The sequence below is a fragment of the Medicago sativa genome, chromosome 8 (genome assembly GCF_051527215.1).
Source record: "Medicago sativa cultivar Bolivia chromosome 8, Bolivia_mono, whole genome shotgun sequence".
Lineage (NCBI taxonomy): Eukaryota > Viridiplantae > Streptophyta > Magnoliopsida > Fabales > Fabaceae > Medicago > Medicago sativa.
The window spans coordinates 30,394,478-30,421,946 of NC_140756.1; the positions used below are offsets into that span (position 1 = coordinate 30,394,478).

General features: G+C 33.9%; 2 protein-coding genes across 2 annotated transcripts; both read left to right on the top strand.

Annotated features, from left to right (window-relative positions):
- The first annotated feature begins 13,979 nt into the window (after nucleotides 1–13,979).
- On the top strand, nucleotides 13,980–14,945 carry LOC146898300 (uncharacterized). Its single transcript, XM_085736538.1, has one exon. It carries the CDS (start codon nucleotides 13,980–13,982, stop codon nucleotides 14,943–14,945), a length of 966 nt encoding a protein of 321 aa, XP_085592664.1.
- A 5,756-nt stretch (nucleotides 14,946–20,701) lies between these two features.
- On the top strand, nucleotides 20,702–27,405 carry LOC146898301 (TMV resistance protein N-like). Its single transcript, XM_085732058.1, has 4 exons — nucleotides 20,702–21,297; nucleotides 23,334–24,429; nucleotides 24,532–24,825; nucleotides 25,308–27,405. The coding sequence occupies exons 1-4, from the start codon at nucleotides 20,807–20,809 to the stop codon at nucleotides 26,853–26,855; spliced, it is 3,429 nt and encodes a 1,142-aa protein (XP_085588184.1). The 5' UTR covers nucleotides 20,702–20,806; the 3' UTR covers nucleotides 26,856–27,405.
- Nucleotides 27,406–27,469: the final 64 nt, after the last annotated feature.

Below are 27,469 nucleotides of genomic sequence, written 5' to 3' on the forward strand. Positions count from 1 at the left end.
TGTGTTTCTCTAAGATTTTCTGATATGTTAAGGTTACAATGGATAGAGAATAATGAGAAACTTTGCTTAAACATACACAGAAAACTGTGCAAAAGGGTACCCTATGATGTGTCTCACTCTCATTGGTCCATTGGTTATTAAAATACTAATATATGTCTTATGTTATGGGTAAAGAAAAGTGTCATTTTGGCATTTCACTTGCAATCTCACGTGTAACCTAATGGCCAAAAATATGGCACTAGGTTCTCAATCTAATTAGTGGGCCATGTAGTTACATGTAGTCACAATCAACTACCTTTTTATAAAAAAAATTATTAAATCAAATTGTATTCAATATTATATTTTCTTCCCTATAAATACACACACTCGGTTCTCAATTTCTTACATAATTACTCTCTTCCTAACATACTAAATTTTCATTCTCAACATGTCAACTCAACCATCGGCGCCTGGACCAGTAAAGTGCACCATCAAGTTGGAAAATGATGGTTCTGTCCACGACGCTTGGTACTTGATACCAGTCGAGACGCTATCAGAACTATTTCGCTACTTCAACGAATATTTCATGAGCTACTATGAACCAACTCGTAGGGTGAAAAAAATTTACTGCATAACACCATACTACTCGTTGGAAACTGTCCATAACGACTGGAAATTAATCTATGATGTCAAGCAGCTTGAAACCGACCGTGAGGTTGAAAACATGTTTCGATGGAGAACAAACGTAGGGGACCCTTTGTATTTGTATGTTACAAGTCAATTATCCAACTAGTAGATCCCACCAATTATTGCTATCCTACTCAATGTATCGTATTTTTTTTTTATGTATTTTACCATTTGTGATGTGAACCTCATGTAATCGTTTAATTATCGTTATATTATCATGTTGTCTTTGCAAGAAGTTTTACAGAATTCAATGTTGTTTTGTTAAGCTCCCTCAACAAAATTCAAATATTTTTGTGTTAAGTACATTTAAATCATCAGTTGAGGTGCCGAAATTGATATACATAATTTGTGGTCAAACATTGATGTAAATCATCATAAATAATAAAAAACCAACAATAGTTTTTGTAAAAAAACAAAAAAACCAACAAAAGTATAAATGACATAAGTAAAAAAGTACATTTAGTTTTCATACCTTTTCTTCATGTCCATGACCACATCCTGTTATAATTGTTACATTCCTATTTTCCTTCTTTATAACAATTATCTTCATGAAACCTTTGCCCCAATAGATGATAAGAACGTTGATTTTTTCCACTACAAATGAATAAAAAAAAATATTATGCAATATACTATGTTCTGTAAATTCATTTTATCAGACCTAGACTAACAAAATTATGAGATTGTGCTTCTAAATATAGACTTTTTTATAAAATTATTGGTCTGTAAATTAAATGTTAGTATTTAATATCCAACCAACAAATGATAAATGTTAATGGTATAGTTACACCAACCAAAGTCTGTCAAAAATATTTGATTACTACAAACCAAAAGATAGAAGAATCTCCTTCTTATCTACTATGTACTTTTTTCCTTGTACTACTACACATGGGAGACAGCTTTTTCTATGTCCAAATCACAATCCAAAACAGCTTTTTCACTCTAAGGTACCCATCAAAACTGACTTTCTGTCAACACTGTTTTGTCCATTGGATAAACCAGTGTCTCATGTACTTACTCAATTCAAATCAAAATAATTTTGGTTCCCACTTAGATTTTGGCCAATTTTTCCCTCTTTGCTTTTGGCCAAATTTCGAAATGCTTAATGTAGGGTTTAGGTGGCAATATTTTGTAACTAATAACATAGTTAAATAAGTCACTAAATAAATAAGTCACTTAAATAACAACAACAATAATATAAAATTACATCTTAATGTAGGGTTTAGGTTGCAATATTTTATAATTAATAACATAGTTAAATAAGTCACTAAATAAATAAGTCACTTAAATAACAACCACAATAATATAAAAATACATCTTAATGTAGGGTCTAGGTTTCGTTGCGCACGGTCGTGCTTAAATACAGCACGGTCGTTCACTAACTGACTGAATTATACTACTACATATGAGAATGGTCGTGCACAATTATGACACGGGCGTGTTACCAAACACTTCTAACAACCTTCTTTTCAATTAAAATATACACACGACCGTGCACGATTATTGCACGACCGTGCATGAGATAATTAACTTATAAACCTAAATGGAAAACTAGCCTAAATACAAATACCATAGTAAATTTGACCTGGAGATTAAGCACGACCGTGCGTAACATGGACACGATCGTGCATCACTTCACTGATTATTAGACACGAGCGTACTTCACAACGACACGACCGTGCTTAACATTATTGTTAGCAATATAGCTGCTTGTTGTTCTTCATTCTCAGTGAAGATGATCTTCAGTTTGTGATGAATGCTAGAGAACCCAGAACCAACACCAGTACAACAATTAAACATTTGATCTTACACATTGAATATTTTGCCTTTCTCAAATCTTCCTTCAATATAGACAACTCATAACAATGGTTTTTTTTGACAAAAACAATATCATCCATTAATCTCTTGTGAACATATAGTGATTCATTCCTAACTTCTCTTTTAATTTCCAACAGTTGTTGGTTACATTCTTCAAACTGTTTTTGGAGGAATAATAATTCAATCTCAGATTGAATCTTCACATGCTGAATATCCTCCTCAATTAAATTTTTCATATCCACCAATTTAGCATCCAATTCTTTATTCAAAGCATCAAACTTCATAGCTTGATCAACTAGTACACACTCCAATTCATGTTCTAAGGTAGAATTTTTAGAACCAAAATCCGTCAACTTACTTTCCAGAACTTGGGTTGAATCCTTTTCACATCCAATTGGTTCACACCACTTGAAAAATTCACACCTTTGTTTGCTTTTGTTTTTTTTGTTGTTGTTCTTGCAAACGTAAAACAGCCGGTTTGGATTTTCATTAGTCATTGAAACCTTTATCGCTGCTATTTTGTTACAATGGCATACCTTGTTGGCATATTTAATCCAGCTCTGTCTCTCTCCCATGTTGCTTGCTGAGGCCTTTGAGACATTCATGGTTGCACTGTTACAATCAAATAATATTAATAATGAGTCAATCAATAAACCTAAAAATCAAACAATCAATTATAATAATATTTACATTTCATCAACTTCCAAAACAAAGTGGCAGAATTTCTGCAACTTCTTCAACTACCTTTAAACTACAATTTAACAATATTATAGAACCACATATCAAATCAAAGTGAAGCAACAAATTACAAAATTGAAGCAACAAATTACAACACACGAAATTGAAGCAAAGGATAAAGTTTAAGAACCATCATCAGCAAAGTGAAATTCAACAACACAACAACTTATCTGACATATTCAACATTGAAGCAACAAATTACAAAATCAAACTAGATATCTAATTCAAAAGTAAATCCAGAAGGAATTGAATAACAAGAGGATGAGAAAAAGTTATTACAATGGAAAACTTACAATTGTGTGGAGTTAATGTTGTCAGGAGAAGAAGAATTCGGCTCTGAATGATGAGAAGAAGATGGCTTCAGTTGCTCTTGCTCACTTCAAGAAATTGAGAACAAATTTGGAATTTGGTTTAAGTGTTTTTATGGATCTTAGTAGCTCAAAGTAATGAATGCAACATATGAAAGTAATTGGATCCCCAATTATTATTTCAACCATATACCCTAAATGTTTGTTTGGTTGGTGCTTAAAGGTAGATGGAAAAAGACTTATATGATATGTTTGTTTATGAAGAGTGTTTGGTTATATATAAATAGGATAGATGTAAATTTATTTAATAGCTAAAATAATTAAAATAATTAAAATAAAGCCTAACTAAACAATTTATCTTGCAACCCTAAACCTATCTTTTAAATGTGTTTCTCAGCCAAGCCAAATGTGTCAAGAGCAATTTTCAAAACACGAATCATAAATAAATAGTTACTCTCTTGTTCTTTACTCAGCTACTCAAATAGTTATGAGTAGCTAGACTTTACTATGACTGAATAGGTATGAGTAGCTACACTTTACTATGACATAATAGGTATGAGTAGCTAGACTTTACTATGAGATTTACTTTTCCCACTGTACTGCCTTATCGCATGCCTTGTTTTTTTTTACCAAAATACCCTTTAACCGGACTAGTTCAAATATGTCACCAAGACTAGTTCAAATATGTCACCAAGACCGATCAAACTAGAAACTCTTACCCTAACTGGAAGAAACTTCGAGTCAAAGTACTTGGATGAAGAAACAAAATTGTGAAAATTAAAAAAAAAAATATGATGAATTTTAAAAAGAAGATCAAATAAAGTCCAACCCAAATAGAAGAAAAATAATTGTGAAAATTAGAAAAATGATGATTTTGAAAATGAATATCAAATAAAGTCCAACCCTAATAGAAGAAACAAAATTGTGAAAATTAAAAAAAAAATATCATGAATTTTAAAAAGAAGATCAAATGATAAAAGGAATTGAGAACCTGCATGGTTTCAAAAGCTTCAAATGATAAAAGGAATTGAGGTGTCTAACCTGTTAGGATAGTAGGATAATCAACATGAAAATCAAAATCATATACAATGAACTTTCGTGAGGCAAGCCTATTAGAGAAGTCAATTTCAAAACATTTTTAAGCAGACCAATTTGACAAAATATATGCTAAAACCAACCAATTTAGGGTTTTGAGGACTTGTATAAACTTTATGTAAGTTATGAGGTTAACTTCCTTGGAACATAAGTCCATAAATAAAACACGAAAAACTATATTGCTCCCTTGGTAGTATGTTATGACATGCAATTGAAACTGTTATTAGAGCTTCTAACATGTCCATAAGTTATAAACACGGTATGACAGAAAATTAAATTTTCGTTAACGTGTATAAGTGTCTCAAAGCATCGTTTTCCAAACTATTACTAGCATGTTTCTGGAACATTACACAGATAGACTGACTTGACATGTCTAATAAACGAATCTCACTTATAACTTACTATGATGAATTTTAAAAAGAAGATCAAATAAAATCCAACCCAAATAGAAGAAAAATAATTGTGAAAATTAGAAAAATGATGAATTTGAAAATGAATATCAAATAAAGTCCATTCCTAATAGAACAAACAAAATTGTGGAAATTTAAAAAAAAATGATGAATTTGAAAAGGAAGATAAAATAAAGTCAAACCTTAGTAAAAGGAACAAAATTGTGAAAATTATAAAAATTATGATTTTGAAAAGGAAGAACAAATAAATTCCAACCCTAGTAGAAAGACCACAAAACGAGTGATGAAACTCACAACTCCAACCCTAATGACAATATTCTTTGACCTAAACTACTACAAAGACCTCAAAACGGGTGATGAATCTTGTAGTCAAAGTAGTTGGATGAATGTTCAACGGCTAATCAAACTATTTATCGACTAATCATGCTTACAACTCTAACCAATCTCACAACTCCAACCCTAATGACAATATTCTTTGACCTAAACTACTACAAAGACCTCAAAACGGGTGATGAATCTTGTAGTCAAAGTAGTTGGATGAATGTTCAACGGCTAATCAAACTATTTATCGACTAATCATGCTTACAACTCTAACCAATCTCACAACTCCAACCCTAATGACAATATTCTTTGACCTAAACTACTACAAAGACCTCAAAACGGGTGATGAATCTTGTAGTCAAAGTAGTTGGATGAATGTTCAACGGCTAATCAAACTATTTATCGACTAATCATGCTTACAACTCTAACCCTAATGACAATTCTAACCCTAATGACAAGATTCTTTGACCTAAACTACTACAAAGACTTCTTAACGACTAATCAAACTCAAGATTTTTAGGTTAACCTAAAATAATCTTGGAGTCAAAGTACTTGGATCAAAGTTCAATGACTAATCAAACACTTTATCGACTAGTCAAGCTTGTAACTCTCACCCTAATGACAATTTTCTTAGACCTACACTACTATAAAGATTACTTGGATAACTGTTCAATAACTAATCAAAATATTGACCGACTAATCAAGCTTGTAACTCTCATAGTAATGACAATTAACTTTTTCCTAAACTACTTCATCAATGTCTGAACGACTGATCAAACTCACAACTCTTACCCCGACAAGTAGAATAATATACGATAAGTATTTTGATGAATGTTTAATGCCTAATCAAACTATTCACCAACCTATCTTGCCGACAACTCTAACCCTAACGACCATAGTGTTCGAATTAAACTCACGCCTTAACTGCATGATTCCTCTACCTAAACTAGTTCAAAGATGTCACCAAGACCGATCAAACTAGAAACTCTTACCCTAACTAGAAGAATCTTCGAGTCAAAGTACTTGGATGAACATTCATTGACTACTCAAACTCTTGTTATCGATTACCCTAGCTTGCATCTGTAACACTGTTGACAGATGGTAATTAATCAATCAAGATATTTTATACACAACTATTTTTTATACACATTAAAATTTAAATAACATAATACTACATTATTTAATCATTAATAAGAAGATAGTTCACCGGCTAATGAAGCAACTTACAACTCTAACCGCAATGACATTATTCTTTGACCTAAAGTACTTCAGAGAATACTAGACTATATTTATATGGACCAAAAACTTATTAAACCCTCATATAAATGATTTAATCATTTATGTTTTAATCATTTTATTTGTAATTAGGCTTTTTTAGGCTTTAATCTTAAGATATTACAATAAAATCCATTAAAAAACAAAAATTATATAGCTATTGTGTACTTTGAACACTGTAAGTCTCTTAAACTTACTATCATTGGAAGGGAACATGCCTGTATGAGACATTGTTGTTTTGCATTTTTAAAATATGGTATTAAAAACTTTGATTAAAACATAACAATATACTCTTGCACGGTCGTGTTACGTATACACACGACCGTGCCTTTCAGTTTACATGTCAGCACGACCATGTCAATATACAACACGACCATGCCTTTAAAATAATTGAAAATAATTTCACTTATATACATGTGAACTTGTTTACTTGACAAACGCGCCCCATGTGGCTTAATGGTTACGGTACGAATGTGTCCTTGCAAGTTTGATGGTTTGGGTTCGAGTCCCCACAACCACTTTTTTTTTTCCATTAATTCCCTTTTTCTTAGGCCACTTCAACTAAACACGACCGTGTCATTATTACACACGGTCGTGCCCGAAACGTGTCATAATTAAAAGTGCATTCCTTTTTTTAAGCATTTAATCATTTATGACACAGTATGACATGCAATTGAAACTGTTATTAGAGCTTCTGACATGTCCATAAGTTATAAACACAGTATGACAGAAAATTAAATTTTCGTTAACGTGTATAAGTGTCTCAAAGCATCGTTTTCCAAACTATTACTGATGACATCCTGTCATTACGTAATATTAGGGACTTATTGTGACATTTTGATAGAGTTCTCATGCAATTTATACTGTTCTGGAGTGCAAAAAGCTTAAAATTTGAAGTCTGTTCGAAGGAAATCGTGCCACGCCAATTTCAAGCCGTGCTGCGATTTTTGAAGCAAAATTACACACTTCCTGTAAAGAGGAAATCGCGGCACGCCATAATACAAGGCGCGGCGCGATTTTGATGGGTCAGGCCCATGACTTCTATAAATACTGCACTCAATCTGAAGAACAAGGGTTACGATTTTGGAGAGCAAAGTGCGATTTTGAGACATCGGAGACGGCTAGAAGGGCGATTTCTTCAACCTTTTACCAATTCATGTATGTTTTAATTATTTCATTGATTATGCTATTTGTAAACTCGATTATGAGTAGCTAAATCTCTTAGAGATTAGATCCGAGATGAATCTTTGTAACCCTAATTGACACATGTTGCTGTGAAACTCTATTTTGTTTATGAATTCAATTCTAGTTTATTCAATTCAATTGTTCTTAATGCTTTTTATATCTTGATCACATATAACTTGATTTCGTGAGAATGAATGACCACTGACCATGGCTTTCAACTTATACCTAATTGAATTGTTCTAATAAACAGGGTTAGTCTAGGAATAGATAATCGTTTGTTAGTGATAATAGGTTAACGTTCGGTAAAACCTTCAAGAATTATTAGACCACCTAAGGAATTAGGGGCTGTAGTTTAAGAAGAGGGTCCTAACTCAAGGGATTGATTAGGGCTAATTTGTTAATCATCGTAAACTAGAAGAGGGTTCATAACAAATAGGTGCAGTAGACCAATTAGGGGAACTTAGAGGATTCGACGGATCTGATCTCATCTTTCTCTCATATTTTCTTAACAAATCTTTATTTTCTGTTTCTTGATTTAATTAAAATCAAACCAAATCTACTGCCTAGTGGCAAAACAAAATAAATTTTATACATCCTAATTATATAACGAAATTGAATTATTGAAGTTAAAAACAGTCCTCGTGGGATCGATATTTTTACTACTTCGATAGTATTTGGTGCACTTGCCAGAGATCTATCAAGTTTTTGGCGCCGCTGCCGGGGACTGTTGAGTCATTTCAACAAGGCAAGTACGTTATTATTTAGGATTTCTGTCTTTTATATTTTTGTATATATATTTATAAAAAAAAAAAAAAAAAAATATTATGCTCTTTGTTTTCTTCTCATTGTACTGTGCTACTGAAAAGTTTATCCAAGTTTTGCAGCTATGATAGACAGGTTACTCCTCTATGACACAGAAGAGATTGCTAAGTTGCAGTATGAAAAATATATGCTATCTTTTAAGATCAAAATTTTGGACAACAAAATCTCGAGTTGTGGTCGTTATGAGGCGAATCAACCAGGTAGTGATGGTGAAGGGAAGAAAGAGGTGATCAACATCGATTACAATACTCAACTTCAGAATATTTTAGATGATTTCTTGGTGTCAAATCAAGTTTCATTTGAGAAGTTTGATGTTCAGTGTGGTGATCTTGTTGAGAAAGCACATGAGTCTCAGAGGAAGCTAGTTCAGATGGAGACTGAATGTCACAAGGTTGTTGTGGAAGAAAATCCCAAAGTAAGGAGCGTTGACATTTTCCCGAAGTCTGAACCAACGGAGGTTGAGGAAATCACTCGTGTGCAGATGGATGCACGCCCTTCTTTACGGTGGGAGAGCTTAAACTCTAAAGGTTTAACACTGAGAGCATGGGAGCATCTACTTCTTTGCTACAAATTCATGGAATTCCTACCAAACAAGAGGAAGAAGAAGGATGATGTGTTCTTTCTGACATATTTGCCACCCTAACAGTGGTTGAAGCGTCAAGCTCAATGACGTAAAAGAAAGCGCTTGGTGGGAGGCAACCCACTATTTATTTTTCAGGTATGATTTTATTGCTTTCAAATACAAAAATACAAAAATATTTTTCTTTTCTTTTTAATACAAGGCAGGAAAGTTTTAAAAAATTTGTTCAAGTATACCTCCTGCAAAGAAAATCATGCAAGGTACTGATGTCTTGCATGATTCTTTCCTCAAAAGTTTTTCAAAAATTCAATGAACTCAGGCATTTTTCAAGAAAACAAAATTTTTGGCCTGAGGAAGCAAAGCATGCTCCCTGTTTGATCAAAATCGCGCTGCGCCTTGTTATATGGCGTGCCGCGATTTTGCCTACCAGTCTATAAAAACCCAGCTTTTCCACCATTTTTCCCATTCCATTCTTCCTACCTTTCTCTACCAAAACTTCCCTAAACTTCCATTCACGAATTCTCCTCATTTTCATCTCTTTATTCACTTCCTAACCATCATCAAACCAACATTCCAATCACAAATTCATCAATCCAAAACACCATCAAACCACAATCATTCAAAACTTTCCCAAACTTCACAAAACTTCCCATTCACCATCTTCCCAAACCACAAATGGCCTCCAACCAAAGAAACACCCGCTCAAAGAAAGCCACCAACCCCAAGCCATCCACAAGCAAATCCAAACGTCCACGTGCCGCATCCAAACCACCCGAAAACGCCATCCATTTCATCAATGACCACGCCCAAGAGTTCCATCAATCTATGAAGAGTTTCGAAGTAATAGGGGAGAGGAAGTTTGATTTCACAAAGCTAGTGAAATATCCTTTCTTTGAATCTGAATTAAGAAGGAGGGGGTGGACGAAGTTGAATGAGATGATCGATGAAGCGAACAACAAAACCGTGATCGTCGAATTCTTTGCAAATGCACGGGTTTCCGATACACCCTTTCAATCTTTTGTTTGGGGAAAGATAATTGATTTCAGCCCTGAAGCCCTTAATGAATGGCTGAATGTTCAACCGCCGGAGGAGTGTTGGGTTGAGAAACTGAGGAGGGAAATCACTGACGATTTCAATGCCACCAAGCAAGATCAAGGGGATGGCATCTTTGAAGGGTTGAGGACACCGGGGGCTGGACACTCAGATGATGATGTGAACATGGGCTGATCTACTGATGGATTAGCATTTTCTGCTTTGTATTTTATTTTTCAGTTATTTTCTTTTTGATGTATTTTCTTTATTTTCTTTTTAATGTCGAAGTCCATTGAACTTATTTCCCTATTGTAATTGCTCCTGCACTTGTTTTATTAATGAATTTGTTTTGTTTCATGTGACTATTCCAGTTTAGTAACAGTTATTTGATGAAACGGTATTCCAAAAGTTCTAAAGGAGGGGTGACTTGATTCAAAGGCGAAGTGTACGGCGTTGCTAGGTAGTCACATACTCCCAGAAATCTCAGCCATAAGGTTCATTGCCAAATCTTGTTTTTCAATTTACTTATATTTAGATTAGTTTTCCATGCAACTACATTTCTAGAACTTGCATTGTTTCTCTATTATTGATTGGTCTTTGTCAATTACACACTGAGGCAAAAGTGCTTGGTCCTGTGAGCCTTTTTGAAGCCTACCCTGTTTTAATTTGTTGAATTTATCCTTTCTTAACCAATTGTGAGCCGGTAGGATTAGAACTTTTTGTTCGGTGACAAACTACATTACAAGCCTAGAGACTTTTAGGACTTGTCCCTTAATGAATTTCTGAGTTAAGGCATTGTAGAATGTTGCTAAAGATTAAGTTTGGGGTTGCTATTGGAATTTGCAACCAACTAAGTTTGGGGTGGGGGTACTAGAGAATAAGAGAACAAAAAATGAAAGAAATATGAGATTGTCATGCAAAATATACACATAAAAATGGTGTATCAAAAAAAAAAAAGAAATTGAATGATGAAAAAGGGACAAAACATTGAAAATCCGAGTAACTTCAAACTCGATTGTCCCTAAATGTTAAAAATATTCTCTAGTACCTTTGCATTGATTGTATTTCCACAAGGTGAATGAATGAAGGATTGAATTTTGTGCTTTAACTTCCGTAGGAATGCCTAACTCAAATTTTGTGTAGCCTACTTATCCAAATATATCCCACCTTTCACCTAAGCCCCGTTATAACCCTAAAGACCTCAAAAGTGTGTAATGATATTGACTTTGATTGATGTTTAGAAACTTTTCAAGCGTATGGTAATATGTAGACCTGCATGTCGACTGGTAGAACCCTATTTCAATTTGAATGCGTGGAGTTGTGAACTGGTGGATGAGAACAAGTCAAACTAGCTCATCTTTAGCTAGAAGGAGAATGAACTTTTGGGTACTATCGTTTTGTCAGGTAACTGTTATTTTACTGTCGTTTGTCACTGTTGCAAGCAAATTCCTTGAGGACAAGGAATGGTTTAAGTTTGGGGTTGTGATGACATCCTGTCATTACGTAATATTAGGGACTTATTGTGAAATTTTGATAGAGTTCTCATGCAATTTATACTGTTCTGGAGTGCAAAAAGCTTAAAATTTGAAGTCTGTTCGAAGGAAATCGTGCCACGCCAATTTCAAGCCGTGCTGCGATTTTTGAAGCAAAATTACACACTTCCTGTAAAGAGGAAATCGCGGCACGCCATAATACAAGGCGCGGCGCGATTTTGATGGGTCAGGCCCATGACTTCTATAAATACTGCACTCAATCTGAAGAACAAGGGTTACGATTTTGGAGAGCAAAGTGCAATTTTGAGACATCGGAGACGGCTAGAAGGGCGATTTCTTCAACCTTTTACCAATTCATGTATGTTTTAATTATTTCATTGATTATGCTATTTGTAAACTCGATTATGAGTAGCTAAATCTCTTAGAGATTAGATCCGAGATGAATCTTTGTAACCCTAATTGACACATGTTGCTGTGAAACTCTATTTTGTTTATGAATTCAATTCTAGTTTATTCAATTCAATTGTTCTTAATGCTTTTTATATCTTGATCACATATAACTTGATTTCGTGAGAATGAATGACCACTAACCATGGCTTTCAACTTATACCTAATTGAATTGTTCTAATAAACAGGGTTAGTCTAGGAATAGATAATCGTTTGTTAGTGATAATAGGTTAACATTCGGTAAAACCTTCAAGAATTATTAGACCACCTAAGGAATTAGGGGCTGTAGTTTAAGAAGAGGGTCCTAACTCAAGGGATTGATTAGGGCTAATTTGTTAATCATCGTAAACTAGAAGAGGGTTCATAACAAATAGGTGCAGTAGACCAATTAGGGGAACTTAGAGGATTCGACGGATCTGATCTCATCTTTCTCTCATATTTTCTTAACAAATCTTTATTTTCTGTTTCTTGATTTAATTAAAATCAAACCAAATCTACTGCCTAGTGGCAAAACAAAATAAATTTTATACATCCTAATTATATAACGAAATTGAATTATTGAAGTTAAAAACAGTCCTCGTGGGATCGATATTTTTACTACTTCGATAGTATTTGGTGCACTTGCCAGAGATCTATCAATTACTAGCATGTTTCTGGAACATTACACTGACTTGACATGTCTAATAAACGAATCTCACTTATAACTTACTATGATGAATTTTAAAAAGAAGATCAAATAAAATCCAACCCAAATAGAATAAAAATAATTGTGAAAATTAGAAAAATGATGAATTTGAAAATGAATATCAAATAAAGTCCAATCCTAATAGAAGAAACAAAATTGTGGAAATTTAAAAAATCTCAATTATATACAAGTGAACTTGTTTACTTAACGAACGCGCCCCATGTGGCTTAATTGTTACAGATTTGTCCTTGCAACCTTGCAAGTTTGAGGGTTTGGGTTCAAGTCCCTACAACCACTTTTTTTGTCCATTAATTCCCTTTTTTTTAGTCCAGTACAAATACACACGACCGTGTCATACTTACACACGGTCGTGTTCGAAACGTTTCATAATTAAATGTGCATCCCTTATTTTTAATCATTTATCAATTATGTTTTAATGATTTTCATACTAATGATTTGTTTTCATTTATGATAATCATTTTCATATTAATGATTATTAATGATTTGTCAACAACCCACAATTCCACCAACTCACCAAAACATTTAAACGTGTCTCCTACCTCAATCTTCTTCTTTTACTTCCTTCTTATTATAATTCCTTCTTCTTCTTCCTCCTGCAGCGCCAGAAATCATCACCATCATCAACCTTAGGTTTTCCCCTTTCGAAATCTACACTCACTATTAGGTAATTAACCTCCATTTCTTTCTTTCCTTTTACTTAATTTCATGCAGTTGGTTGCTTTTTATTGAATGTTGAAACACTACATTGATAGAGATTGTTAGGTTCTTTTTGCTTTCATTATTCTTATTAGGAATGAGTTTCTGATTGGTGGGTATTGTTACTCCTGTTTGTTTCTTATATGGAAATGGGGCTTCTGATTAATTGTTATCAACAAATGTTAAATACTACTATTTCATTTTTTTTTTTGCTGCTTATGAATCTTGTGTTTCTATGTAAATGTAAATGTACCCAAAACCTTAACCCTAGTCAAAAGAAAAGGGGCTTTTTTGATTGTTGTTACTAGTACTGCCATATGTGGGTGTACAATTAATGTATACAAATTGTTACTACTTTTTGTTTGCGACAGGAACAGAAATTTCAAAAAAATGGCTTCTAAAGGAAAGGGTGTTCATGTTGGCAGCACTTCTTCCGGAACGCAGAAACAGGGTAGACTCAATGAGAGGGGACTTATTCTTGACAAATCTGAAAAGGTAAGGTACAATATGCTTGTGAACAGAGACATTGTACCCAATAGGTACCCCGATTCAGCCGCTCTACAGGCATTGGGTATAGAGGACAATGTCATGACAATGATTAGTAATGTAGGCTGGAAAGATTTCGTAGGCGAGACACACTTCGCCTTCGAAACTAGTACACTTGAATTTTTAAGTACCATCTCTTTTGTTCATGATACAGACAATTACAAAAACCCAAACCACACCGTTTCATTTAGTTTGGGCAACGTGGAATATAACATGTCCCTCACTCAATTTAATGACATAATGGGCTTCGAAAGCACGGGGGTCATTCATGATAAAAAGCATCGACGTTTTGACAAACAGGAGTTTTGGTTTAAAATAACTGGCCGGAACCGTTTTAAAAGCAAAACTGCCAAGGCCAGCATGATACATAACCCTGTTTTCAAATACTTGCATAGAGTTATGGCCTGCACCATTTTCGGTAGGCCGGAAACTGCAACTGTGAGGTCTGATGAGCTATTCCTTTTATGGGCCATGGTTAACAAATGTCCCGTAAACACTGGCTACTACCTATTAGACCATTTGGCATATGTGGCGGCACAACCAAAAGGTAAGATAGTGGCAGGGGGATTGGTAAGTTTCATTGCATGGAAGCTGGGAGCGAGAAATGCAACACAAGAAATTGGCATTGATGGGAACTATGCCATTGATATCGATTTCTGTAAAAATATACATATGGTAAGGGATCTAGATGGGGAGAACAAGACATTTATATTGCTGGTATTCGACGAAGATTCAATCTTGTTGCCAGATCCATCGAGAACTGACGTAACAAATCCAGCAAATTGGCTTTATATGGATTTAGATTCATAGGTACCTAAAGAGCAGGCTGGCAGAGATGAAGAAATGGGTGATTACCGGGAGGAGCAACAACCTGCGACTGGAATGAAAGACGGAAATGATGATTGGCGTCGAAGAATGGAGGCGAAGGCTGACAGGACGTATGATGAGGTTGCATGCATCAAACGAATGCTTGCAGAAATGATGCAGCGACTCAACTTCCATTATCCTCCACCCGGTCCAGAATGATAAACTTTAATGCTTTGTGTGAACAATGATCCAAATATAATTATGTTGTAAATTATATTAGCTCTGAACTTGTTTGCATGTTAACAGAACACATGGCTCGTGCTAGTAATTGCCATGCTCTGGTATGTTGTGCACATTTTTATTTGACTAATGATACACACACGACCGTGTCTAATTCAAGCACGGTCGTGCAACTATTGCAGACAAAACACCAGCCACTTTCTGTCTTTCTCACACGACCGTGTTATTACACGCACGGGCGTGCGTCTGTCCCATAACAATTTCAAGGCAAGAACCAGTGGTTTAAGGCACGACCGTGCCTATTTACAGCACGGCCGTGCGAACCTTGCACTACTTTTCAAATCCAACTCCAGTCACTTTAAGCACGACCATGTCATTACAAAGCACGGTCGTGCTCACCTGTCATTGCTTTTTTTTTTCGGACATTTTATCTTTCTATTAACTCTTATAGTTTACTTTTTTTAGTATAAAAATTGTCGACTAATATTTCTTTCGATAACATACAAAAATATTAATTTCCAAATAAAATAATATCTCCTTATTTGTTAATTCAATGTTACATCTTAATATTATTAATATAGTTTACTTTCTACATAATTTCCTTCTATTAATTGTACAATTTATAATACTCCAATGTTTAATTTCTGATACCATAATTTCTCATAATTCAATCATTCATCATTGACTTACAATATTTTTTTGGTAGTGATTGACTCACAGTATTGTTTTATCTTGGTTTTCGGGTGTCAAACATTGATTACGTTTGAACCTTTTAAACCGGTGATATCTTATTTTTTCTTGGGAAGGGAAAAAGTAAGCAAAACCCTTGAGAATCGAGGTCCGGGAGTTGTTTTCGCTACGGGAAGGTGTTAGGCACCCATAGCGACTATAGTATCCTATAGGAACCGTCTTTAATTTCTACGCGCGCGCTTTATTTTTAAATGCTATTTTGAAAGTGTTTGTTTAAACCTAAGAATTTCTAAGTGAAGAATTGGAGGGAGAAGAATGTTTTTGGATTTTTATTTTAGTTGAATTGAAGGAATTTTGTTCCTTGCCTACGTACCCGTTTAAGGGATCAAATCCACCGTAGTTCTCTCTCAAAAAATGTTTTTGTTTTTGTTGGTTGATTTTAAGTTTGAAAATGGAATTTGAAGAATAGAAAGGGGCCTCAAGGGCATGAGATTATGAAATTGTGAGGTGGAATTAGTCATTTGCAAAATATGGTCTAAGTATGATTATTTTCATTGGATTTTGATTAAGAAAATAAAAGGGAAAATTACAATGGGATTTTGGTCCCAAGGTTTATTTTGAAAATAATTTGAGTGATGTTGTTCACATTTTTTGGAAAATTGATTTTTCTAAGTATAAAGCCTAAACATTCATCTAAACATACAATCCTAAACATACATCTAAACATGCATATTCTAACTATATCTAAAGTGATGTGTGTGCATGTGTCGGTGCTTGTGTCGGTGTACATCATTAGAGTCCATTGTCCTTTACATCACACCCTAGATACATTCTATGGCCTCTTTGCCAAGAAATTAAAAGCATGGAAGTAAAATATTACAAGAACTCCTAATTCTTTACATTCTAAGTCTTGGTACAAATTAAATTGCAAGAAAATAGAGGAAAAAAACATGAGAAGGAGATGAAATGCTTATGGATGTATGAAACATAAAATGAAAATGGGTTAGTAATACCAATGATATAGAAACAAAATGACAAGTGCATGGTAAAACAAATATAACTTGCAAGTAAAGTAAACTAACAATTTTAGTAAAAAGTGACAAAAGAACTTGAAATTCAATATAATCCTAAAGCAAACTCAAGACCTAGATTCTCACAATATTAAGACATCTCAAGTGATTCATTCCAAGGGAACAAATATGAGAACCAAGGGAAATTATCATGCCAAAAATTATACGATTTTCAAGCTCTTTATGCACTTTTATTTCACAAGAGTTTCACATTATTTACCAAACACAAGGTCCTCAAGAACTAAACCAAAACAGCAAGCAAACACCACATTAAGAGGCAAATTTATTCCACAAAATTACATGTCTAAATGTCACAACTTTATACCAAAATCTCAAGGTCAACATCACATTAAAACTTCACAAAATTCTTCAAAAAAGTGAACTAAAAGCAAGACAAAAACACACATACTCTTGAAGTGAATTTTGGCATGAAACCACATCCCAAAAGATAGGTTTACAGGGCCAAGATTACTACAAGAAAAAGTTTACAAAGACCTAGACAATTTTTAAACAAGAATGCACGTAAAAACTAACACAAATGCATTAATAAGAACACAACACATTTCCACATATTTTGATCAAGATTTATCATGCAAAAGCTACTAATAGTCATCAAGAATTCACAATAGTAACAAGAAAAACAAACGTGCATTTTTTGGAATTTTTTTGTAGGGATTTTAAAACTCACAGTAGTGTAAACAGCAAACAATGGTGTCAAGATAGCAAGGAAACTAGTACAAAATGAGACTAAAAATTAAACAAAGCCCAAGCCCAAATACACAATTATTGGCATCATATAAAACCATTCTAGCAAGGACAAAAAAAACGTTGAACACACACAGACCTCTCTCCATATCTTCTTCTTCGTTGGAGACAAAAAAAACAGTCCGGCAAGCTTATCACTCCGGCGTGGTGGCCAGGAGTTGCACCACCGCGTCGGAGTCTCAAGAACTCGTCCATTTTCAAGCTTTTTTACATTTTTTGAAACCGCTTTTCATGCTTATTACGAATCCGGATTCAGTTTCGACGAAGAAGAAGAAATCATGAGCAGATCGGAGAAAGGACATGCGAAGTCAAGAAGGTGAGAATCAATTACCTCTTCCTTGCAATTTCAGTTTCGTAAGCAAGCTGTGAGGCTCCTCCTTGCTCACGGCCAGAACTCGAATCTTCCTTCTCTGTTTGCGCTCTTCGCCGTTTCTTTATCAAAGTTGCGATTCCGTTTCCTCCTCCTTTCGATGTTTCACGATCGGAACTCGACGGTGAGTGTACGCTTTGAATCAGATCGACTCACAATTGTTGATGCCACTTTGATTCGAAACCTTGAATATTGCCGCGATTTCGAACGATGTTGACGGTTCTGGTGTGGAGGTAACAGCTCCGATTGGATTCCGTTCTTGAGGATTGTGAATTGGTGAAAACGAAATTCTGGAATTGGTGATCTTTTTTGTGAATTGATGAAGGTCGATGAAAGTGATGGTGGTTATGGGTGGTTATGGAGGTTTATGGTGGTTAGTTGTGGTGGTTGTTAGAGAGAGAAGGTTGTTAGGGTGGTGGAGGAGTTAGTTAGAGGTTGTTGAGTGGTGGAGGAGTTGGTTAGAGGTGGTTGAAATGGTGGAGGAAGAAAGTTGTTACGGTTGGGGAAGGAAAGAGAGAAAGAGGGAAAATTTTTTGGTTATTTTTGTGTATTTTTTTGTGGGAAAAAAAAGTGATAATAATTGAATGTGTGAGACTTTGACTTGGACCTTTGACTTATATAGGGGATGAAAGGAATGCTTGGACCAATGAGGAAATGCCACATGGACTTGACTTGTAACAAACTTTTGTGGACCAATAACATTTGGACACGTGGCACTTGGACTCTAACAAACTTAAAAAAGGGATTAAAATGCAAATAACAAAAAGTACAAGGACCAAAATGGAAATTAAAACTAAAATTGAATTAAAAAAAGTAAATTGAAAATTTACGTAAAGCGAGATGATTAAAAACAACGAAGCAGACGAGAGTTTTTATGTGAAATGACCAAAACGCCCCTAGGGACTAAAACGACTAAAAACGACTCAAATGCAATTTTAAAATGATTTTTTAACAAGGGATTAAAGCAAGAGTTTATACAAGCGAATTAAAAGACTCAGAGACAATTTCTAGAATTTAAACAGGACTTTAACACATGAAAAGACTAAAATGCCCCTAGGGGCAAAATTGACTCGAAATGACTTTAAATGCAATTTTAAAATGGATTTTGACATAGAATTGAAATGAAGACTTATTCTATCCAAATGAACAGACTCAAACAAATTTTTAAAAGACTGAAGGAAATTTTGACATAGGAAATGACTAAAATGCCCCTAGGGGCTAAATTGACTAAAAAATGACCCAACTGATGTTTTCTGAAATGAATTTTGACATGAGATTGAAACAAGGAAAGACTCAAACAATTTTCCAAGATTAAAATGAGTTGAATGCAGGAAATGACTAAAATACCCTTTTGTGTGAATTTTGCAAATAACATTGAAAATAAAATGCAGAGAAAGATGCAATCGATCAGAGACATATCAGATGACTTATAATGCAAGAAAAGAAGAATTGGACAAGTATTTTTAGGTCCAAAATTAGGGTATAACAAGTATAAATAAACATTATTAATATTATGTTATACCAACAAAACATCTTATAATTTCTCCAATTTATTTTTCCAAAACATCATAATTCTTCATCTTGTAATTTTTCCAAAACAATTTTACTACCCAAATATAACACACAATTTATTCATCTTATAATTTCTCCCATTTATTTTTCCCAAATAATTCAAATCCAATTACAACCGTTCAATTTAATAAAACAACTTCTACTGATTTTCAGATTTTTCAATATTCAATTCAATTGAATTGTCAACAAACAAATAAAATTATGCAGAAAAATATTTCATTTTTTTTTCGGGCCAAAACAATTAAATTTGTCAGCCCATATATAAAATATAACTCTACATATGTCAAGCCCAAGCCCAATACAAAATCTACAAAAAAATTGGAATATAAAATTCAGATTTAATCCAAGGAGTGGGTCCCGCGTGGGACCCACATGCACTCTCTCCATTTGTGGCAGCAGGTCACCCATTCCCAAATCCAAACAAATCTCAACCATTGGCATTAAAATAATAATATATAAACGGTCCAGATTTGATTTGGGCCCACCATTTGCACAAATTTGTGTGGGCCCATCAATATGCCTTATCAAATAGTTCATGAACAAATTAATTGAGTTTGTTGTTGTTCTGAAAAGAAAGTTTAGGAGCCTTTGGTTCAACATTATTTATTTTTTTAATCTGGTTCAACATTATTATGAGTGAAATGTAATTATTATAAGTTTTCAGAATTGGATGTTTGTGTTTGATGATGATTTGTGTATACATTTATTTTTTTGTTTTCAATTGGATTGTGATAGTGAGGTTGGGAGTGTATGATGTTGTTGGAGAAGAGAAGGTTGAGGAAGCCATAAAAAAAATAATCTAATGTTATGAATATATGATAAGATTATGCTCTTCAATTAATCTAATGGGTAAAATGAACTTTCCCATGGTGGGAAAGTTTTCCATCTTCTTCCCATGTGAAATGTCACCTTAAAAATAAATTGCCTACTTGCTTGCTGTCGTGTTTCATTTTTCCATCTTTAACCGTCGCGTAGTGAAAAAATCATTGAAGAAAAAATCATTGAAGGGTCCACACGCTTTCACAAGAGACTCTCTCCACTTCATTTTCTACGAATCATTGAAGGGTCCACACGCTTTCACAAGAGACTCTCTCTACTTCATTTTCTATGAACCAGAAAGAAATAACACACAAATACATTAATCATAATACATAACTATGGCTTCTTCTTCCTCTCATGGCGCATCTCTGAAAAAATATGATGTTTTCATCAGCTTTCGAGGCGAAGATACTCGTACTTGTTTCACAAGCCATCTTCACTCTGCTCTTTGCCGAACCCATTTACATACCTACATAGACTACAAGATCGAGAAAGGAGATGACGTTTGGTCAGAACTTGTTAAAGCAATCAAACAATCCACTCTTTTTCTTGTTGTGTTCTCGGAGAACTACGCGTCTTCAACATGGTGTTTGAATGAACTGGTTGAAATAATGGAGTGTAGTAACAAGAATGAAGATGACAACGTTGTCGTTATTCCTGTGTTCTACCATGTTGACCCTTCACACGTGCGGAAGCAGACTGGGAGTTACGGTACTGCGTTGGAAAAACACATGAAGCAAGGGAACAACGGTGATAAGATGATGCAAAATTGGAAGAAAGCTCTTTTTCAAGCTGCTAATTTGTCTGGTTTTCATTCTGCCACATACAGGTTTTTAGTCTTTTTTTTTAACATGAGGTTTTTAGTCTTTGCGTACATTAAAATTAAATTTTATCAGTCCACACATCAAATTAATACCAATGTTTTTATTTTTTGAGAGAATACCAATGTTTTAAAAATTCACTTGTAGTTGTACTACAATTTTTAAGAATAATGATGGACAATTTTATATTTGATTTTCAATTCTAAGGAGGTCACTTGAACGCATGAATAGAAATGAGTAAAATAAGTCCACGTGAGCTTAAAATTGTCCATCATTGTATATATATATATATATATATGGGTAAGTTGAACCCCGAACAATCCATTTATTCATCTTTAAGAGGTGAATTTATAGCCACTAAACGACTTGGCATAAAAAAAAAGTAAGGAGCAAAGTCGCAAAGTTTATGATTGAAAGATTATAGAGATCGTTGCAATTCATGGTTCGCTTCTCAAATCTAATCATATAGGAACACAATGATTAAAAATATTATTTCTTTGATAGAGACATTACATTATAAATGTATGAATTGTGGTTTGAAATCTAAATTTTTCGCTTATTCATTTTAAGAGGTGAATTTCTAGACACTAAATTACTTGATTCAAAAAAAATATTTTTTTTCCTACCTAATTATCCTCTCTATTAGAAAAGTCATGAGAGGGATTATCGTCAATTATCACAAGTAGGGGTGATCAAAATCGAATAAACCTAATAGAAAACTGTAAACCGAACCAACTCAAACTGAAACCGCAAAAAATCACATTTGGTTTAGATGTATTTGGATCATTTTTTGACTCAACCGCGTAGTTTGGTTCGGCTTGCGGTTTTTACTTTACTAACCGAATCACCACATCAACCGCAAACCAATATTCATAGAAACTCAATATGAACTTTTATAGAATGACATGTTTTTTCTTTACTTTTTATTTCAAAAATGTATCTATGTGCTTTAATTTGATGCTACTTGCATTTGTGGATATGTTTATGTTAGATATCTTAAATCATAGATAGAAACTCAATGATAACTTTTAGAAAATAATAAAATCTTAGTCTTTTCTATTTCTTATCGGAGAGAGTTATTTTTCGGTCTACATTTTTAATTTGATCTATGTTGATGAGAACATTGTTGATTGAAATTGAAATTGAAATTTGAAACATTGCTGAAAATAAGTTGTTTTTAACTTTTTAAGTTGATTTTAATGTCGGAAACAAAAAATTTGATTGCCTCACAAAAATCTGCAACAATCAAAACCATACGCTTTTTTTATCTTGTGGTTCGGATAACTTTTATACTCAAAATCTAACCAATCCACACCACGAACACCCTTAATCACAAACACATGACATGAAGAAAAAAATAGAACCAGAGTGGGTAGTGTAGTTCTTATTGTGCAAATAAAATTTGTAAATTGTCATAAAATAATTTTTTTTAATTCGTATGTATGTGTGTGTCTGTGTGTGTACGTACGTACGTATGTATGTATGATTAAAATATTGACTATAAGATCTTATAGCTACACATATCCAGATTATATTATTTTTTAGTATGCACGATTGCTAAGATAATATAAAATAAAATATTTGACATTGGTTTGAAGGATAAAAATTTAATTTCTTCCTAGAGTTATTAGGTGGAGTAGTTATAACAAGAGTTACTCTTGGGGTAAATTGATTCCCTGCTATTTTTAGTGAAACATGTTTTTTTTTTTTGTTGACCAATTTAGTAAAAGATGTTTCTAACGGGAAAGGGAAACATTCGCTGAATATGTGCATGAATGAAATGCATCAACGCTAAATTTCTTCTAGAGAGCTTTGCCACAGAATACAAGGCTAATTTAAGAAGACTTGAGGATCAAGCCCAATTCAATACAAGTCTATTTTGAATATACATACAAACGAAAGTGATTCATGTGAATGTTTGAGTATCTTGTTAGTTTTGCCTAATATTTTAATTTTAAGATTTAGATGAAGTTTTGGTTCTTACTTTGGTTGGCATTCACATGATATATGTATTAATTATCATATAATTGTTTGCATATGTCAGGACTGAATCTGACTTAATTGAAGATATTACCAAAGTTGTATTAGGAAAGTTAAATCAGCAATGCACAAATGATCTTACATGTAATTTTATACTTGATGAAAACTATTGGAGCATTCAATCTTTAATAAAATTTGATTCAGCACAAGTTCAAATCATTGGAATTTGGGGTATGGGAGGCACAGGAAAGACTACCCTTGCTTGTGCCATATTTCAAAGGGTCTCTTTCAAATATGAAGGAAGCTGCTTCTTTGAAAAGGTGAGCGAAGTATCGAATAGGCATGGAATCAATTACACTTGCAACAAACTTCTTTCCAAGTTACTAAGGGAAAATCTTGATATTGACAGTCCCAAACTAATACCATCTATGATCAGAAGAAGACTCAAAAGCATGAAATCTTTCATTGTACTAGATGATGTACATAATTCAGAACTTCTTCAAAACTTGATTGGAGTGGGACATGGTTGGCTAGGATCTGGTAGCACAGTCATCGTGACTACAAGAGATAAGCATGTGCTGATAAGTGGAGGAATCGACAAAATTTATGAAGTTAAGAAGATGAACTCCCGCAATTCCATTAAGCTTTTTAGCATGAATGCTTTTGACAAAGTCTCACCTAAGGATGGATACGTTGAGCTCTCAAAAAGAGCAATTGATTATGCCAAAGGAAACCCTTTAGCTTTGAAAGTATTGGGATCTTTACTTCGTTGTAAAAGTGAAATTGAATGGGATTGTGCACTAGCTAAACTGAAAAAAATTCCAAACAACGAAATTGATTCGATATTCAGATTGAGTTATGATGAATTGGATGATAAAGAGAAAGATATATTTTTGGACATTGCGTGCTTTCTCAAAGGACATGAAAGGAATAGCATAACAAAAATATTAAATGAGTGTGGTTTCTTTGCTGATATTGGGATAAGTCATCTTTTAGACAAGGCTCTTGTGAGGGTTGACTATAAAAATTGCATACAAATGCACGACTTGATACAAGAAATGGGAAAACAAATTGTTCGTGAAGAATCACTTAAGAATCCCGGACAACGCAGTAGATTATGTGATCCTAAGGAAGTTTATGATGTTTTGAAAAATAATAGAGTAAGAGAATGAAACCCTCACTTCCCTTCTTAGACATATGCTTTTTATATAGAAAATGCAACTTACTACAAAAATACTAACATTGAGATTTTTTTTTTCTAGGGATCTGAGAATGTTGAAGCCATATTTTTAGATGCTACTCAATGCACATCTGTAAATTTAAGACCAGACACATTTGAAAAGATGGAAAATCTAAGACTACTTGCTATTCAAGACCAAAAGGGAGTTAAATCGGTAAGCCTTCCACGTGGTCTTGGTTTATTGCCAGAAAATCTGAGATATTTTCTATGGGATGGCTATCCATTGAAAACTCTGCCTCCAACCTTTTGTCTTGAAATGCTTGTGGAGCTTTCCTTGATAGGAAGCCTTGTGGAAAAACTTTGGGATGGAGTCCTGGTAAGCCTGATCCATGTATATATTTTTGTGTAGACCAAATTGTCATGCTTAACAAGAACTCAAAATTTTCAAGCTCATAAATTGTTATACACTCAACTTCACCTTATTTAAATAAATCATATCTTATTTGTGAAGTTTAAAATCTTAAATGTTTTACACTTTCAATACAACTTTCCCAACCCAAAGGTTAAAAAAATTATTGTTATCTCATTACTAGTAATAATAATATAACATATATACTAGTTTAAATTAAAAAAGTAAAAAATTTGGGGACTAAAGCAAGGGTTTTACGAGCTTATACTCAATACATAATCATTTAATAACATAACATTTTCTTATATTTAATTTTTTGAAAAGTAATTTATACTTATCTTGTCAAAACAAAATTGCAGTTTTATCAAAATAAGAGAACAAAAAATGCATTTAAACATTTAATTTAAGAAAATGTACAAACTTTTCTGATCAATTGTATTTTGTTACAGAATATGCCCAATTTAGAAAAAATTGACCTGAGTGGCTCCACAAAGCTGATAGAGTGTCCAAATGTGTCTGGTTCTCCGAATCTAAAATACATAATACTTGATGAATGTGAAAGCATGCCTGAAGTTGATTCATCAATTTTCCATCTCCAAAAGCTTGAAGTTTTAAACGTGTCTAGGTGTACGTCGCTTAAGAGCATTTCCAGTAACACTTGTTCACCAGCCCTCCGTGAATTGATTGCGTTGAATTGCTTCAATCTCAATTTGGAAGAACTTCCATCATCATTATTATTGCAAGCAAAAAATCTTGAAACCTTTATCTTTCCAATCAGTGATTGTCTTGTGAATCTTCCTGAAAACTTTGCAGATGATATTTTTCTTTCGAAACAACAGAATCGTGAACAAGACCCTTTCATCACCTTAGGTAAAATATTTACTAGTCCTGGCTTCCTGAGTGTAAAACACTTGATCTTTAGTGCTATTCCCACATTGTCTGAAATCCCAGACAGCATCTCCTTACTGTCGTCATTACAGACTTTAAGACTATTTGCATTGGCCATTAAAAGCTTGCCTGAAACCATTAAGTATCTTCCCCAACTAGAATTAGTTGAAATTCATTATTGTACACAGCTTCAATCTATTCCGGCACTTTCACAGTTCATTCCAATTTTGGTTGTCTGGAATTGTGATTATCTTGAGGAAGTGTTGAGCTCAACGCGTGAACCATATGACGAACCCAATATTTGTTGTATCTCGCTCCTTAACTGCAAAAATATGGATTCACATTCATACCAAACAGTTTTGAAAGATGCTATGGATGGGATTGAATTTGTAGCCCGACAAAATTCAGAAAATGAAGATGCATCTTTGTATTATGACGACAATGATATTCTTTGGGATTTCTTACCTTCTTTGCCTGGCATGGAAAACTGGTTCCATTACACTTCCACACAAGTTTCTGTCACTCTTGAGCTTCCTTCAAATTTATCGGGTTTTGCCTACTACTTGGTTCTTTCTCAAGGCCATATGGAAATTGGTGTACGTGTTGGATGGGAGTGCTACTTGGACAATAGTTCAGGTGAAAGGATCTGTATAACAAGTTCAGGTACCTTCCATAAATTCATTTTTCTTGACAACGATACGTCAATTGACATGATGTCAGATCATTTGCTTTTATGGTATGATCCACAAAGTTGCAAGCAGATAATGGATGCAGTTGAACAAACAAAAGCCATTAGTACTGATTTGAACAATCCAACGGCTACATTTACATTCTTTATTGATGAAACTCCATTTGATGAAGTAGAGATAAAAGAGTGTGGGTTTCGCTGGATTTATCAAAAAGAAACTGTTTCTTTAACGATTTCTAAATCCCATGATGAAGAAGAAACGGCATCTTCATTGGATTTTCGATCCAATGATGAAGAAGAAATTGTTTCTTCATCAGATTTTCAATCCAATGACGATGAAGAAACAATCCATCCAACAAAATTTGAATCAGGTGATAAAGAAGAAACAGTTCTTCTAACAAAGAAATCAAAGCAAAGTTAGTTTGGAACTCAGTCATCGAGCCTAGTATCTTTGGTGCATAATCTTCATAGCAATCATTATACTGATAACTTGGGGACTAAATTCAATTTAGAGGTTCTGTTCCATTTTATGTTACTCGAAGAACTCATGCATATTGGATTTGGTGGAGAGCACATGATCACTTTGTTTTGTTCAAGAGAAGAAAAAAGCAACAGCTGAAGAGGTGAGAAAAAAATGTTGAATGAATGAATTTTGTTTAACTTTCAAACTAGTAAGAGGTTTTGTGAGTTATCTTGTACTTCTAGCACCATCAATCTCAAATTAATTCTTGTATTGGGGCATTATAGCAGAGTTAGTCGAATATGTAGTTAACTCATTATCAAACTAACTCTATAGTAGTAGGTATCAAAATTACTATCAAAAGCATGACCAGGACAACTGGTAGGTTTAGAGAAGATAACTCATACTTTTTTTTTCAAGATACACATATGTATCTTTTAAAGTCAGTAGGAGTGGTCACAACATTTGTCCACTTTAATCGTCCCATGAATGTATACCATAATTTTCAATACTTTAATTGCCTTTACGGGGATAATATTTTGAGAAAGGGTTTTATTAACGAGTGTCTTCGGGTC

What these genes read in the sequence shown, in the direction of transcription:
- LOC146898301 (XM_085732058.1), top strand. Translation starts at nt 20,807, where the DNA reads ATGGCTTCTTCTTCCTCTCATGGCGCATCTCTGAAAAAATATGATGTT. An exon ending in TTTCATTCTGCCACATACAG is followed by an intron (nt 21,298 to 23,333) that starts GTTTTTAGTCTT and finishes TGCATATGTCAG; the next exon opens with GACTGAATCTGACTTAATTG. An exon ending in AACTTTGGGATGGAGTCCTG is followed by an intron (nt 24,826 to 25,307) that starts GTAAGCCTGATC and finishes ATTTTGTTACAG; the next exon opens with AATATGCCCAATTTAGAAAA.
- LOC146898300 (XM_085736538.1), top strand. Translation starts at nt 13,980, where the DNA reads ATGGCTTCTAAAGGAAAGGGTGTTCATGTTGGCAGCACTTCTTCCGGA.